General features: G+C 35.7%; 1 protein-coding gene across 1 annotated transcript; it reads left to right on the top strand.

The window, feature by feature from the left end:
• The first annotated feature begins 3,362 nt into the window (after positions 1-3,362).
• LOC147850599 (RING/U-box superfamily protein) lies at positions 3,363-16,226 on the top strand. The gene is made up of 9 exons (XM_087336474.1): positions 3,363-3,476; positions 7,871-7,951; positions 12,613-12,730; positions 12,829-12,923; positions 13,018-13,089; positions 13,167-13,448; positions 15,315-15,432; positions 15,511-15,709; positions 15,891-16,226. Exons 1-9 carry the CDS (start codon positions 3,453-3,455, stop codon positions 15,991-15,993), a joined length of 1,092 nt encoding a protein of 363 aa, XP_087192600.1. The 5' UTR covers positions 3,363-3,452; the 3' UTR covers positions 15,994-16,226.
• Positions 16,227-17,939: the final 1,713 nt, after the last annotated feature.

The following is a 17,939-nucleotide window of genomic DNA, read 5'->3' as shown; positions in this document are numbered from 1 at the left end:
TATATGCTTGATCCTCTATAGGATTGTATGATCTAAATCCTTATAAGAAAGGCCAAGTGGGTTGGACAAATGTAAACCCACCAATTCTAATTATAAAAAGGAGAGAGCATATAGCGCTTGGAGAACGAGTGGTTGTTCTAAGTTGGGATTTTAGAGCTAGACATACTCAAAGTGTGTGTTGTGCATTAGAAAGAAATAGAGCGTTATTTTATACAATTTTTGTATCTATTTGTGAATAATACAACCATTATCTTTGGCATCTTGTGATTAGTCTTTTGTTTTCTACTATTATCTTTTAAGTGTTGTCATGATCTTGTCACTATTCTTTTGCTTAGTCATGTTGCGATTTGGTTTTCATAGGTGTTGAAAATCAAGATCAACCTTATGTACAACACACCCACCCTCATGTGTAAATATATCCTATGTAAGCCCAAGTAAATCTAATGTATCAAACTATATAATTAGACTTAGTATTTGTAAATATTACATGCAGAAACTAAAACAGAACACAATCGGCTTAGCCGAACAACAACAAAGAAAACACATAGAGTATGACGATACACAGTAAGCGAGAGAGACAGAGACAGAGAGAGTAGAAGACTAGAAAACTCAATTAAAAAATCATACATTCTCTTTACATATGATTGTGCACTTTTATACAAGCCCTAACAACAACTTGACACAAGTACTGTCAATACTTTAATGCTCACATAAAAGCATCTGACACTACTCCTAAAGCTATTCCTACCTACTAAAGTAGGAGGGTAGGCCTCTAACGGCTTGCGAGCTCCCAGTCGATCCGGATCCGGGTCTAGCCGATCAGTCCTCATCCGATCCGGCTCTTGGCTTATTCAGCCAATTCAGCCCATGTTGAGCTTGCTTCTCAACAATATTGAATGCATATTCTCTAGAAAATACATTAGGAAGTGTAAGACTACTCTTTAGGAGTTAACTCTAGAATATATGTGTAAGATCATAGATATTGCAATAATTAGTGTAAGAACTAAATGGATGCACCAATACTTGACACATGCTATGTAAAGCAAAACTGTTGGACATAATCGAATAACATTACTAATGTACACATATTTATTGTTATGTTCCACCACCATTGTGCTTAATAAATTCATATCTCATTATTGTTATGTTTATCATCTTCTCTTACTCTCTCACATGTTTATTATAATTATATTGTCACCTCTTCTCTCTTAGTGTCTCACTAATTGCTTCCATTACTCAATTACATAATTAGTACTAACTACTTGTATAATTAGTTATCTAATTATTCACAATACGACCTTAAAAAAATAATCAAATTGAATGAAGTATTTAGTGGAAGTACAAACCTCAAGGGGTAGCAAAATTAGATGTGAACAACTCTCACATGTACAAAAAACAATTGCAAACAATGGCCAAGTTGGAGGATGTGGTTCTTCAAGTAATCAAATAATGTAGGAGTCTCTGGAGGATGATGTGAGAGCTCTCAATACAAATATGAAGCTAATTGAAGATTAAATTGGATGATGGAGTTAAAGCTTAAAGAAGAATTTTGCTCAAGCTTATTATTACAATAGACGTGGATGAGTGTCAAAGCTTGTTGGATGTGAAGTTGTGACATTGACTCTTTGGGCACATTACATTGCAGATATGGTAGAAGATGTGATAATACATTATTTTCTTGGCTACTTAAATAGTCTAGGAAGTACAAGGGTAGAGCCTAGCATGATGGATAATCATAATCAAATTTAGTCTTTCTCGTAGAAGCCTGAGAAGTGAAGTCTCCTCTAGAGTTAGTCCATAGTGACTTGTAAGGAAAGGCAACGACAAACATATTGAGCATAACATGATACTTTCTTTGAGGGTGTAAATGGTTGAAAATACTGAAAGTGATATTGAGGCCTATATATTTATTAGGATGTGATATCAGATGGTGGAGAAAGAATGCGACTTGAAGGTGAAATATTCTTGGATAAATAAATGGGGAGAATTCATCACAAATGAGTTCAGTGAGCATGTGGCGTTGGAAGGAATTAAGAGGCAACTCACGAATATGTCTACTTCACAACAAAACAAAAAATAGTGGAATGAAATAATAAGAACATGATCGAGATACCTCAATATATGCTCAAAGGAGTGGAACTACACAATTACTATTGGAATGAGGTGGTCAACATTTGAGATTCACGTCCTAAATCGGAGTTTCACGTTGTTCACATAGAAGATGGTGCCATGAGAGAGGGTTACTAATTACGAAACTTATATGCGATGACACATGCATACATTCAATTATATATATATATATATATATATATATATATATATATATATATATATATATATACGACGTGCGATTGCCAAACAAAGTAAAGAAGAGTACGACAAAGTTTGGATGCCAAGAGAAGGGAGATGCATCCCACGGAGTCTCGGTGCAACGCACACAATCGGGTCGAGATATGGAATTCGACGGTTCCACGCATAGAAAAGGATACAGTAGCGGATGCAAGAGACATTGGAGGGGGGGGGGGGGGAAGGAAGATGTGTGTGTGTTTTGGTTGGTCTTTGTAATGGGCATGAAAATCAAGTTGATCCATGAGGGAGGGGCAATCCATGAGTATTGTTATGAAGGAGAGCTTAGGCCTAAATTTCACTGCATGAAGTGTAGATACATTACATTACAAGGCATCATCTCCTCCTAAAGGAAAAATATTCTTCCTTTAACTTTTTCAAAGATCACACAATGGGACATTGATTCCTCTGTTGCATGTTAGGAGATGTTTTGTTCAACATGTTAGAAAAAACATCACCATGCTTTGTTTCGTGGATCACATTGAACTAAAACAACTTCAACATGAGCTCCATTTCCATAACTATCACATTAACTTGGCAAATATGTACGCAGCCATTCCAGGCCTTCTAAACATGACGTTTTTGTGCCGTGGTTTTTCTAGCCAAAAGCCAATAGGCGGTTTTCAACTTGAACAAGTTGGTTTTTACCTCTACTAAAAATAGTTTTTTGCTGGTTTTTTCTCTCTACAAAAATAATGTAAGAAAAAGAAAAAATCATTTGCCCTTTCATTGCCTCAATACTCTTCCAACAAAGAGGTAAAACATGTTTTAGTCTGTTTTATACTATAATTACTATTACTCTAGTGGTAACTTCTCAACATTGTAAACTTCACGTCGTGGGTTAGAATCCGAGTTTTCCAGTCTAAGTTCTTAACTTTACTTACACTGTTCTCTCTGCATTCTCGTCTGTTCCTTTCTTTCACCTCCTTCCTTCTCCTTCTCCTTCATTCATTTCTTTCTGTCTGCCAGCGAAATCTCTCCATCGATCCATCCTCCTCCATCGCTTCCATCTTATTTATTTATTTATTTATTTATTATCGCATTTCATAATCCTTTCTTCTCCCTGCGCCGCGCTCAGGATACAGCCGCGTAAAATCTACATAGCCATGGTGGTCTGCAAATGCCACAAGGTAAGGATCATCCTTCCTCCGCTTATCTTGCGTCTAACCGAATCTTGCATGGTGAACGATCTATTTCTGAGTGGAAGAAGGAGACGTCTGATTCACAGTGACAACACTCGCGTCTTCTGCGGGCCATTGTTGTTGTCTCTTTATGTCAATTAATGTGTGTGTAACACCGTTGTCCTCATAGGAAATGATGTCTGATTCGGACGAATCAAAATATCTGCTGTTCAAATAATGTTCCTTGATGTTAGTAATTAATCGTATGTGAGGTTTGTGTAGATGTGGTGGGAATAACGTCTTCTGATTCATACAGATCGAGATCTCTGCGTTTTTTCTTCTGATAGGTAGCTTCCATAAATATTTGGTTTTGGTGGAAAAGATGTTCGATTTATAGGAATCAAAGGTTTTCTGTCACAATTGTTGTCTTTCGATGTTAGTTACTCGTGGATATGCAACTTTAAGTGTCATGGACATGGCTTCTTCTCGATGAATCAAAGATCTGTCTGCACACAATACTCGTTTTTCTTGCATGATTCAGTTGAATCGAAGCTCTGTTGTTTCTGGACGTTAATAAGCTAATGTAAGGCCTATGTATTATGAAGACGATTTAATATCAACTGGGCCACAGAATGTGCTGCGAAAAATTCTACTTCCTGCGGGTTATCATTGTTTGATAGCTCTAATTGTGAAGAGATTTCTCTGCTTCAAACGAATTGAAGATCTGATGTCAAAAGTGTTGCTTCTTATTGCTAGTTCTCCTAAGTAAGGTTTACTTATGATATAGATGACGTCTCATCCAAATGAATGGAAGATCTGTCCAATGCTAGTAATTGTGTGTGAGGTTAAGCTGCGACAGAGATGATATCTGCTTCAAATGAAAAGAGATCTACAATCCAAATAATGTTTCTTTGTGTTAGAACTCATATCTATGTGGGAAATCTGCGTGTTTACCTGGCCTAGTCTTAGAACCTGGGTTTTTTCCTATTGACTTCTGGGTCTTTTTCTCAGAGGGTGGCCATGTCATAGTGAGTTTTCCCAATGTGGTGCAGTGTGTGACCATGTATGTGTGTGTGAGAGCAAAGGAAAAAAGCAACTTAAGTATACGAGGAAGGCAAAAGATTAAAGCTTTATAAATAGAAGAGGTCGGTGAGCCAAAATGTAAAGGAAATTAATTGGTGGCATAAGGAGACAGAGGTTTAAAAACATTTGGGAAAGGCAATTAGCCGACCTGGGATAGAGGAAGGACATGAAATTTGCAAGCAGCAGCATCAACCCATCATCATCATCATCATCATCATCACCACCACCACCACCACCACCACCACTCTTGCTATCCCCATTGTTAACTGTTACCATTGCTGTAATCCCCATCCTAATCATTTTTGTTATCTCCTTCTCATCATCAAAGAAGCAACATTGCAACAACTCAGCATTTAGCATCGATTTGGTTTGTAGAGGCTTTTAGCTTGTGGATAGAGGCAGTTCAGAGGCAGGAAGCTAGCAAACTTCTTTATCTCACAACTAGAAATGATGATATCCTATTAACTGTACAAGGTATCCAGGCCTGCATTGTTCTGATATTGTAAACAAATCATTGCTAGCTATGAGCTTGAGTGTTGGGTTTGTAATAAAATCTTTGTTGTGGGCTTAATTCATGTTTTTGGTGTTACAATTGTGGACTTGTGTATTGTTCCTCTATCTTATAGGAATTTTCTTGTGAATATTTTTGTTCTCGAGAACTGAGATGTGCTTATGATTGGAGATGTATGAAATGATAGGCTGTCATAATATTGTTCATGATGTTATTTCTCGTATGTGAGATGAGATGATATCTGGTCAAAATGGATAGAGACCTACCATGAAAATGCTAGTGTTTGATGCTACTGATTATATGTGTGATGTATTTATAAGATATGGGGGGATATTGTTTAGTTTTTTGGTAACAAGAGTGTTACTGGATCCTTAGGTTTGGTAGAATACTCAAGTTGTGTATGTATATTTAAGAGAAGAAGATGAGTACTGAAACTATGACAATGAAGCTCCTGCGGTCTCACGAGCCAATAATTCATTAGTTTTGATTCTCCATGAACCTTGGTTTGGTGTGTATTGTTAGATCAGAAAACAGACCGAGTGCTGTAGGACCTGTAAAAGTAGTATATATCCGATTGGTGATCGGAAGGGAGATGTTCAAATTCAAATTGACAGCAAAATGAAATCTAAGGGCTCATTTGCTCAGGGGGACACTGCTATTTTTTCACAGTTCACATTATATATTATAGACAATGACATTAAAAGCATTCGGTAAATGTATGTTGGACCGACCAGTTAATATTTAGAAGAACCTACAAGGTGACATCTTCCTGTTGGGAGTGCAATGGTGGTGATAATCGTCGGAAAATATTTTTAATTAACTTTAAGAATTAGAGATGTTCTCATTCAAATATGGTTGTAGGATTATATTAGATGTAGAATTAAGGAAAGAAAGATTTAGTAACCTCCTCTAAGAGGTGAAAATGGCCTATGAGACTGACCGAGAAATTACATCTGAGAATCTTGTCTGACATTTGAGGAAGACAAACCCAAAAAATGCAAATAGTAAAAAACTAGTAAAACTTCCCAAGTCATCCTATTTAATCATTGTAATCTGGCTAAAGGTGTACCCATAGTCTATACCATGTTCTTGAGAAAGAAAGTTCTTGTTTCTTCACTCCATCTTGGCCTCTGGTTGCTCTATGCAAGACGCCGTGGACGATGGCATGATTGCATGATTCCCTCCAATGTGTTGTAAGAGATGAAAATGGCTCATGACACTGAATGAGAGATTACACCCCCGGGATTTTGTTAGATTTGTGTTATCAATGAGACAGTGCCATTCCAATGAAGCAGTTTTCATCATTTGGATGAACCTGTTTAATGAACTGGTTCATCATGATGTTTTAAATGCTTGCTGGATGGTTCCTTGGGGAAGGTTTGTGTGGTAAATTGCTCATTTTTTCAAAGATTGCATCTTTAAAGTGGAAAGAAAAGCGCAAAGCATCTCCTTACCAATGATTCATCAAGGTTGTTGCTTTAAAAGTGGAAAGGAAAGTGCTGCTTTGCTCCACTGGATTTGCAGATTATGGCCAGACGATGACATTGCCTTCTTGTGTGAGCCTCCTAAATTTTGAGTTAGAAACTCAGCATTCAGTTCTTTCGGTAATCTGGCTGCATTATAGTATAATAATCTGTAAATATCCAGGCCTTTGTGAAAGTCCAACTGAAGAAATTTGGTAAGCCTTTTAAATTAAACTTTTTATGTTTCTTCATAAGAAATTAAGCAAGATATATTAACATCTTTTAAGAGACAAAATGTTCTATGAGACGGTAAAAGAGGTTATATCTGAAAGCATTGTCTCATCTTGGAGGGAATGAGAAACCCAAAATAATGTAAGCAGAAAAGGTATAAAACTTCCTGAGATACCTAGGTTAACCCTCATCATTTGCCAACATATACAGATAGTCCAAACATTGCTCTTGAGGAAAATGTAGATATTCCTATTAGCTAAATGTATAGCATCACGAGTTTAGGGTCTAGGGCTCTTTCTTTCTATCTATCCACAAACTTAGCAATTCTTCAGATAAATCTTGCTCAAGTTGAAAGTTCTTTGATACTATGTCCATTCCAGCTTATGGGCAACAACATGGGACAGAATGAGGGATATTTTTGAGGTTTTGAGCTATTTTAATTGCCAAAATGCATAAATGGTGCTACGCCAATATTTGAAGTGCACAGATTTTTTCTGGCATTTAAGTCGAAAGGAATATATATACATGTACATACAAACATATGTATGAATATATATGGCTGAATGTCCAAATTGCCCTCCAAATATTAATAAAATTAAATCTATCATATTCTTGTCTGATTTATGTCAAAGGCTAAAATCAATTTAAGAATTCTTGAACTTGATCAGTGGTAGATACATTGCATCTTGATTATCTATAGACTTCCATTTGAGGTTATCATTATCACACAAATATTTGGGAACTGATTGTTTTTAGTTGATTTTACTTTTCTTCTTGATGCAAGTTGAAACTCGACCACATTTTTGAACTTTATAATGTAGGTTGGTTGAGTACTATTTATATATTTCTAAAGGGAAAAAATGTAACAAAATATCTTATGAACTGAGACATGTTTCATTTGCGAACTTTTTCAATAAATTTCAAAGACGTGGGTGTATGGTAACAAGTTTATATATGGTTTAGTTTTCTAAAGTCACATTCTAAGTAGTTATTGTACTTTTTTATTGTCTCTGTAAAGCATATTCTTTTTCTTTTAGTTTTGTTCTATATCATTATTTGCTCATTTTTCTTGCTTTTTCATGCTCATTTCTAAAGTTTTTATACATGGCTTGTAGGCAACAAATCTGTATTGCTTTGTTCACAAAGTTCCAGTCTGTGGAGAATGCATTTCCTTTGGCGAACATGATATTTGTGTGGTAAGTTTCTAAGTTATTTTCTACTCCTAACTTATACTGATTTTCTTTGGTATCTGTGTGCATACCTGATGTGCAAACATCAAAGCCAACTAATTTCTTACTTTAATAGTCACCATATTGGAAGGATGTGAAACATATGCAAACTGATTTTTTACCAAGTTTCTACTAGATAGTTTGAAACTTTTTGATCTTCAGTTAAACTATTGAAGGTTTACTTCCTCCTGAATGGCTGCTTCTAAAGACCCTCATAGGTTATTATAGGACTTGAGCACCATATGGTTGAGGGGCTTTTGTAATAGTTGATTGATTGTAATATTGACCAACATTGTGACCTCAATTTCGAGGCTGGTTATGATTTCATGAAAAGGATTCATATGTTGCATCAAAGTACAAAGTGTGTATACAGCGTAATTAAACATTTGTTGCTAGCATTCTTAGAGATTTCACTTCACATCCATGCAAGTCTTTGATTGAGGTGATGCTATGAACTGCATTTCATGGATACTATGTGACTATATTTGTATATTGAAGAGGAATCACTTGCGGAGACTGATGGGTTTCAACTTTGAGTCATTTGTATAGCTCACTGAGCCTAGCATGTATGACATTGTTCTTAGTACAAGGATGTGATCCAATCTGAGAACTGAAATTGCAAATGCAACAGTTCTTGGAAGATTGACACATCATTCCCTTTGTGCAATTAATCCTGTTTTCTTATAGACACTGTTGGTTTTAATATGATTTTATTGTTCTCGAGGTGGTCTCTTTTCAAGCGTTCATGGAATTTCGTCCCAATTCTTACTACATTGAACCCATCTGGGAGAAATCTTCTAGTAGTTTGCACATCAACTTTTTGACTTTAAATTTTCTATGCCCTGAAATATCTAAAACAAGAGTATACTACCTTGGATGCTATTAGAATGTAAGGCCCTCAGATGTGGAGCTAAATATGCCGGATTTTCATATTGGTAGAATTAGAATGCAGGATGCGTCAAATATCTTTGAACAATGTACTACATTCTCAGCCCATGCTGTGATTAGAAGCTTTTGGCATCGAAGTAGATAGGCAATGTGGAATCTATGCACTATATGAATCAGTTTCAGGGAAAGTGCACACTTCTATTTGGGTTATTGGAAGTCATGCAAAATGGAGTAACAAAATGATGCACTATGACTCACTATCTTCGTTTTTATATAGATGAGATATCTAATTACATTTTTTTGGGTCTCTGACTCTTCAAGGAACTACAAAAACATCTAAAATCTTCAAAATCATTTTGTATGGACTAAGATTTGCTCATAAATCTTGATAGAAGTAAAGTGAGATTTTGTTTAACACCTTTCAAGCATCAGTAAGGAGATCGGAACGGACTTTGAAAAAGTGGCATACACGCGATCCTACACATCTCTAGTAGTAACATTCTCAGGACCTTGGTTTTCTTTTGGGGAGGGGGGTTTGCATGTAGTCATTGATGCCCTTGAAAGATTATATGAATATATACAGTTACAGAAGAACATAAGAAACACAAACCAAATGTTTTTTTTATACACTTGTAAGTCCTACTCTTTGTTATGGAGTAGAAATTGGGGACTGAACCTTTGTAGGGCACATAACTAGACAAATTTCAAGAGACCAGTGGTGTTGATGATTGCCCACATTAGAATGAGGTCATGATTGCCTTCTTATATGGTTGCAAATCTATCTCATGACTCCTCAATGTGATAGTGTTGGTCAAGGCCTTTTCCCATTAATTAGAGATTGAGATTGGCAGATATGTACACAAATCTATTGTAGAACAAATCCACCAATTGTGCCATTGTACTGTTATGAAATCATACTGGACGAACATTATATTTTCCATTGTACCCTTTCTGAAATAAAAGGGAGATCACACTGCCTCTTCCAAGGATTTGGTCCATTACGTAAGGTTATTGGATACAAAGAACAACGATGCTTGGGACTTTTTTTTTCTAGAACTCAAGAGGCATAGACAATAGTTGTTGGACAACAATATATCCACATAGACATTTCTTTGGTTTCAGTAACCCTCATTTTACAAGTTCATTGAGGGATATGCAAAGTCTCTAACAGATCACACAAAAAGGCTTACAATAGATCGGACTATGCATAGTAATGTGTCAAGTATGTAGTCCATGACCAACTTGACCATGGCCCCACTACCCTATCATCGACAAAGATCATAATCATCTGGCCCCAAAGGTAATTCCCAATCTTCCGAGATGTCTCCATCTTTTATCGGGCCTTGTTGGAGATCTTTCAAAGCTAGCAGTTTCAGCCTAAATTCTGAATCTTGATTGCTTAACTAACTAGATTCTTTAGAACCCATATTTAGTTATATTTATTTTGTTTCTCAAAGGCAAGTCAGCATTTAAAGATGTAATCTCATGTTTGGTCTCTTAAAAGACATCAATATCTTCTTCTCTCTGTCAAGTAAATCAAGGGTGCACGTGTGGCCTCCTGACCAGGACATTGCAAAGGGGTCACGGTAGATCAGGCAATAGCATTTTGTCATGCAAGTATGTAGAGAAGTGAAGATTGAATGACAAACCCATCTACCTGATAATATTGAGTACAGGAGTGTACACACACATATGCTATTTAAAATACACAGAATATGCTCTTCGACAAAGAGCTTTAAATGCTAATGGGACAGCCAAGTCATGGCTTCATAAATACCAATTAAATGATGAGTTGCAATCTTGTCCAAGGATCCTATCCACTGAACAAAATATTCTTTTATGGGTACAATTCTGAAAAACGAGATTGTACAACAGAAATTAGAAAAATACTATATTATATAAGAAACATTTTCTAGTTTAATATGAGCAACCAAAGGGCCTTTAATCCCGATAACGTAGTCCTTGGCCCTTTGGATCATTATCTTGCCACCTTTGTCATTGACAGATAAAGGAGTTTTTATTGAATTTTTGTTCACATATTGATATGATGGAGTTTTTTATTCATTTTTGTTTTTATTTACTTATTTACTCTGTGACGCTTATTTATTTATTTATAAATAAGATATATGCTTTTGTTTGGCCTTCTAAGCATTTTGGCGTCTTAGAAGAGCTTACATATCTTTTTTCTTTTTTCTTCCAACTTGAATATCTGGTACTTACATTTGTTTTGGTTTGTTCTCCAAGATGAACAGCGTTTTCAGATCTAATCTCTTGCTTGATCTCATAGGCCATTCTGGCCTCTCAAGAGATGTTAATCATATCTTACTTGCTTTTTGTCTTTGTAATTGTATTGATTTAAACGAAAGCATTCAGTAATCATAGTTGTTAGCAATTAGTTCACGCTATGATTAGATATAATTGGTGATATGTTTTCTTGAAAGATGCTTTTTTAAGTTTTTCTTTGGGGTAGCAGTTTTTTCAAATAATTATTAAAATTTTATTGAAATCGTTGTGTATTTTTCTGAAATAGTGGTGCTGATTTGTTGATTAGTTTATTTCATACAACAGAACAAGAGACTTAATTTTCTTTAATTAGTGATACGCTTTGTAATGGAAATAGATTTGTGCAGGATATTCTGTAACCAGGAAAGTATAATTCTGCTGGACTATGTGTGTGCGGATTGTATGTGTATGTAATATTTGCATGATATTTTAATTGTTTAGCAATTTGATTTTGTATTCTTTTTTAATTGCATGTCTGTTTTGCTGACTGATGTGCTACCACAGTCAATATGAAAAGCATTTTAGAATGATTGTTTACTTTCGTCCTTCTTATTTAGTTCTGACAAGGTGGACTTACGAAATGTAAATCACTTGGCTTGTGAAACTTCAAACTGATTGAAAATCAGGTTAATCTTTTAAATGTTTACCTTAAAACATTTGGCAAATATTATTAATCATTCTTCATTCTGCTATAAAATTGGGCCAATCATTCAAAAAGCTTGTTAATAAATAAGATTAAATTTCCAAATCTTTATAAATGAGCCATTTAACAATCATTGATGCATAGCCCTTTTTTCTATGATTCTGAGTCCGAATTTGATCCCAACTTGTATAAAACCATAGTTTTTTTATATAACCACAGCATATGTCTAGTATTGGCCATGATAATAAATAACCAGGACTTTGTACGTTCTTTAAATTGGACACGATGTTAAATTTAACCTATCACATGATGCTTTAGAATTTTAGGTAAGAGGAAAGTCATTGCGGCAATGTGCCCATTGCGTTCTTGCATTTTTGGAAGAGAGATTGAGGCTAGAGCAGCATCAGGTATAGTCCAGTTGAAGAATTGGTGATGTTTGTAGATATTAGGATTGAATCCCTCAGCAGTCCATATCTACAGCTTTGTGGATTGAGATAAAGCTATGGTATAGCTCTACAACAACAAAAATTGAAGCCAAGATATAAGTTAAATTAATTAGTAGGTTAGACCGCAAATATTAGTTTATCATTAGCTATTGACATATTCTGGAAGCAGGTGGTAAGAAAAACTTTTTGAGGGGGACCTTGATTTGCATTTGTTTGATATCTAGTTTTGGTTATGATTGGATATGGTGATTGTGTTTGCAATTTCACTTTTTATAATATCATCTGTTTTTCTAGACATCTGGTTATAGATGTTGTTAGTTAGTGGTTAAAAGTGTATACTAAGATGAAATTGGTTTCCGTGATCTTAGGTAAGGACTTATTCAGAATGGGTTATTGATGGAGACTATAATTGGCCTCCAAAATGCAACTTATGTCATGAAACCCTGCAAGTTGGGGAATCAAAAGTTAGCCGCCTGGGGTGCCTTCGTACGAAATTTACTGATTTCATTTAAATGCCTCAGGGATAATAAAGAACAATGCATCGTTTCTAACTAATATATCTGTATTTATGATTATCAACGCAGATGTCCTCCATTCAACATGTCTCTCAAAGCATTTGCAAAGCTTTCCACCTCATACTGCACCAGCAGGATATGCTTGCCCAGCCTGTTCAGCACCAGTGAGTTGATTTCAGACGATTCATGAAAGCCCTAAAGCATATCTAATGATTTTTTACTATAATACCTCCTTACATTTGGCTCATCTTTCATTAGATATGGCCTCCAAAGCTCATTAAAGATTATAACTGTGCTATAGCAGTTGAGCTGAAAGAAAGAATTTCACAGGTTAATATCTTGCCTAATTGTTGTTTTTCTCTGGGTTGTAATTGATTTATTCAACATTTTCCATGTTTCACATGCAGAGTGGGCTAAGCAAAACTATTTTGGCAAATGATCCTTCACCTCCATCAACATTTGCATCACCACCTGTTGCTAATTTTGCTATGTCAGGTCAAACTGCAGTACAGTCATCAGATACAACCAATAATAGAACAGGGCTTTTATCAGCTACAAAAGCACAATATAATTCCACAGAGATTAAAGAAGACATGGTACTAGGTTCTGTAGCAATGAGGGACATAAATGGGAAGACACACTCATCATTGAACATGGACGCAATATCAAAATTAGCTAGCCCAACTAATGTAAGCTCACCAGAGATCTTATTTTACGGATTTTATTTAGGGATTTTATTTAGACGTGTTTCTGATTCCTCATGTTGACTTCTGGAATCTGTTTGGTTTGCGTGAATTGGAAATCAATTTGACTTTATTGCACACAAGATGGACAACTCAGGATCCTGAATTTCAAATAGGCTCCATGGCAAAGAGAAGAGTATAATGCAGAATCTTATTATTTTTGTCTCTTTGTTTTCTTGTTTGCCATTCACTTTCTTCATCTGCTTCATAGTTGAAGGATTTGCGTAGGCTAATTCACATGCTCATTGTGGCCTTGGACATGGCTTTTTGGGGCAATAGAAAGATTGTAAACAGATACCAATCTATTTAGAATGGTTCTTTGGTTGAATAAAAGAAAGGTGATGCTATATCTATCAAAGAGAGGGTGTGATCTAGAGATGCTACATAGTGACACAGACATTGGATCTGGCTAGGATTATAATTGTATTTCATGAAGTCTTATGATTCATGAAGTTGAATTATTTTCAGAAGACTCTTACTAGTACAATATTTCATAGCCCATGCTGAGAATCTAGAGGGACCTTATCTTCTGGAATGATTTAGTTAGGCTTTCAGTTGATCCTTACTGGTGAATACCAGTCCCTTGAAATACCTGGGTTCTACATTATTCTCATCAACCTCCCGAATTAAGAGATGTTTACATTATGCTGACCCTTCCGTTCCTTACTTTGGGATGGTTCATCATCTGTTTCTTCTTACAGGTTTGCAAATGATTCTCTTTCATGCAAATTGACAGATAATTTTTTTTTCTTGAATATTTTCAGCTTTAGGTTCTATGTCATCATTCTTGATACTTCTATTGTCTCAGTTCAGGCCTTGAATCCACTGGACGCTGCCCCTTTTTCCTCAACTACTCTCGAGGATGAGCAACTGGTCGTAGTGCACTGCTTTCACTCAAGTGATTGTCCTCTTGACATTCTATGGTTTATGATCTGATGATCCTTCAATTATTCCATCATTAGCAATCGCTTCAAATAGCCATTTGATATTCCACGTGTGTTTCATCGTCCATCCCGTGCAAAAATGAATGCATTTAGGACTCCCAGGTTCATTATCTGCTTCTAGTTTCCTTCCTTCAGTGCAGTATAGATCTGCCAACAAGATAGGCTGTTTACCAGTGTCACTGGTCCACTGCGAATATGTGACTCTGCATCTGCCCTCTTTGCGTAGCTATGGGGGTCAGTTCTGTCCCACACCACTACCTGCACTCCTGGCGACACCATGCCTCAACTCCCACTTCATTGAGGTCACCACCATATCAGGCCCCTATGGACATTAATAACATATCTGATTCTGTTTGTTGACAGAGCTTATGCTCACATGTTCTCATACGAAAGCAAATTGCCTTGAAATTTGTGTTTGGCCCAATTCTCATTGAGTAAACATGAGATTGTGGGTCAAGCCACATGCAAAAACATGGAGTCCAGCCAAATCAACCCTTTACTGAATACAAACTTTAATCAGTGTCATACAACTTGGACCAGTTGATATATCCATGTTCTCTTTTTGGGCGTCATCTTTTACGATCCGTGTCTCCATTTCTGTGTCAAAAGAGATTGCATTTTCTTTTTGCAAAGAAGATAAGTTCAGACATAGATTTGTCGAATGAAATAAATGCCGCTGTCCAAAGATGAACATTGCCATAATGTTGCTTTACAGATTGACCCGCCAGATCAAATGTGAATAAGAGATAAGATGTGCAAGTCACACCCAAAAACCAAAAACTCCACATTTTGAAGATGAAGTTGTTAATTCCCCTCTCTAATTTCTAATTTCCTTTAATCAATTGTATAATATCTGTATGCTTGTTAGATAAATCCAGGAGCCATGACAAGAAAACCATCAGGTCGTGGGGAGAAAATGGCTTCAAATCATGTAGAATATGATGCCAAAGATGAGGATGAACTGAGAAGGAAATACAATCATGGAGGTTAGCTTGCGATTATTTATTTCCAATGTTTCTCTCACTGCCCTTATGTATCTCATCAACACTAAATGGGTTCTGAAGGTCCAATACCAAAGCAAGCCTTGAAATTTTTGATGCCTTTTACATCAAATCCTTCTTCACTACTGCCTGTTACTACACCATCCCGTAAAGATGAACAAACATCATCATATGCCGAGGAAATAATTGAAGGGCGGCATCGTAGGCGGTCTCGATCATCAGGGGTCAATACAAAAAAGATTTTACTTGTGCTTGCAATAATGTGAGTTATTTTTTATTTATATGTTATTATTATTAGCCAAGGAATTAAAAGATGAGATTTTATTAGTCTTCAATTTCAAAAAGGTAAAATGTATCTTCATAACACCAAAACAAATGCTAAAAAGAAAGCCTAATGAAGCTTGATCTCTGATGTTTGTTGCATCATGCCTTTTTATAAACAGGTCATGCATGGCCACGATGCTTCTGCTGTACTATCGACTTCTACAAGGAGCACCATCTGAGGATATTACAGAGCTTAACAATAATGAAGTTAACCTCGTATAATAAATTTACATGTGATTTTATTTGATATTTTTTGGTTGAGTAATTGTAAAGAAGATTTTGGAGGTTAGTACAAAGCCAATTTGTAACACTAAGACCTCATATTAAGAGCTGTGATATTCATGTTTGGACGAAGAGTTGGTGCATTACTTCTTACTGGATAGTATATCCATACTTTCAATGGAATTTATGAAAGCTCTTGTCATTTTTAATCAAACGAGTTCAGTACTTGCTTGGTAATTGTTTAAATAAAAATCATAAGCCAAAATGTTTGCCTCAATATTTTATTTTCACTTTAGAAGTCACTATGGGGAGCTTAATTATGTATTCTACTGTCATTCTTATATATATGTTTAGTAGAATAACAATTTTATGTTATTTTAGTTATGCATGTTAAATTATATGATCCATTATTGAGGTGGAATCGTAGATCATGCGTTTTAAACCTTGTACATGTCTACAGTGTTTATTATATCTTTCGTAAGCGGAGTGTGCAATTAAGACTGAATGCTACATTCTTGTTGAAAAGGTAAACATGATCAAAATCAGGTATTGGATGCATTATGGCAAATAAAATTTGTGTAAGTGATGGATGGAACTTGTCATAATAAAGGATGGTTAACTGTTAACATGATGGATATCAAATTATATAAGATAGTGCTGCTTTGCAAGGTTTTGTATGACTTCTTTTCTCTTCGAAATTGCCACATAAGTCAGCTCTTGCAAAAATATGGTCCAGCAACAGCTTACATTTGCATCAGGTAAGATTTTAAATGCAAACACTAGTCAGTGTAGGGAAATATAATGTAAGATTTTTGAGAGAAGGATCGTGCCTAATTTAAAGCACATGGCTTGTTTGCACGTGTTCTGATGCATTTTTGCTTGGGCTCTACGGAATGCAATTAAAGGGTTTGGCATCGTCAATGCAGTTTTTGAAGAATGTGTGCACTATGGATATGACCAGATTGATCTAGAAATCTCTCAATAGGTTTGATATGGGGGATTTACAAATATGTTCTTTTTATTGAATGGTCCTAGGCGTGGTTTGACGTTCATAGAAGAATGATTAAAAGACTTATCTCCTAGCATGGAAATGATGCTAAGTTTCCACACAATAATTTTAAGCTAGTTGGTTTTTCTACCTTCCTTTAATTTCATTCCTAACAATAGCTTCCTTCTAGTAGAAAAGCCAACATTCCTTGTCATTGCATTCTCATGGCATTCTGAAAAGGCCTTGAGCTAGCATGTCCTTCCATGATGTAGATCAAGTTTTTTCGGAGAAGCTCATTTTCAAATATGAATTGATTAATATCAACACATTTGTTCCTTTCTTGAGTCATTGCTTCCCTTATTTCTTTAGCTAGTTGGTTTGATGTTGTTGTCATGATCGGTTCTTTTATTAATGACCCATCAACCGGTGTCATGAAGTAGGAAGACTCCACGATTCAAGTCCACAAACAAACAAATACATAACTAAAATAATATTAAGCTTAGTAATTAGGTTGTGTCTGTATTATATATGTAAAGGTCATATTAATGATCTACCATAAAAATCTATGATAATTACGTGCATATTATACTATTTATAGATGAAAGGTGAATCAAGTAAAAAATAATATCATGTTGGCAAGAAAGGATTCAAACCTTTAACCTCCGCCTTTCAAAACTCAAAGCTTATGATCTAGCCAACATTCATGCTATAATCTAACATTATATGAATTAAATTGTATAGTATAAACCAAGCAATGTACTACATGTGCACCACATGACACCCATGTTAGAGATTCCCTTGACTATAAAAGGAGAAGAGTGTCCTAACAAGAGAGATCTAGAAATATATCATGAGATTTATGATGAGATATATTGTGTGTGTGTGAGTGAGTGAGAGAGAGAGAGAGAGAGAGAGAGGTGAGGAAATTGGGTTTCAAACCCAAGACATAGTGCTTGTA

Source organism: Azolla caroliniana, unplaced genomic scaffold, assembly GCF_043228905.1.
Source record: "Azolla caroliniana isolate FFs.n. ecotype wild unplaced genomic scaffold, voAzoCaro1.0.p SCAF_21, whole genome shotgun sequence".
In the NCBI taxonomy this organism is placed as follows: domain Eukaryota; kingdom Viridiplantae; phylum Streptophyta; class Polypodiopsida; order Salviniales; family Salviniaceae; genus Azolla; species Azolla caroliniana.
This window is presented reverse-complemented; position numbering and strand designations above follow the sequence as displayed.

Excerpts from the sequence above, each read along its gene's own strand:
- LOC147850599 (XM_087336474.1), top strand. The coding sequence starts at position 3,453 with ATGGTGGTCTGCAAATGCCACAAG. Across the intron at positions 13,449-15,314 it reads AATTAGCTAGCCCAACTAAT|ATAAATCCAGGAGCCATGAC; the intron begins GTAAGCTCACCA and ends TATGCTTGTTAG. Across the intron at positions 15,710-15,890 it reads TTACTTGTGCTTGCAATAAT|GTCATGCATGGCCACGATGC; the intron begins GTGAGTTATTTT and ends TTTTATAAACAG.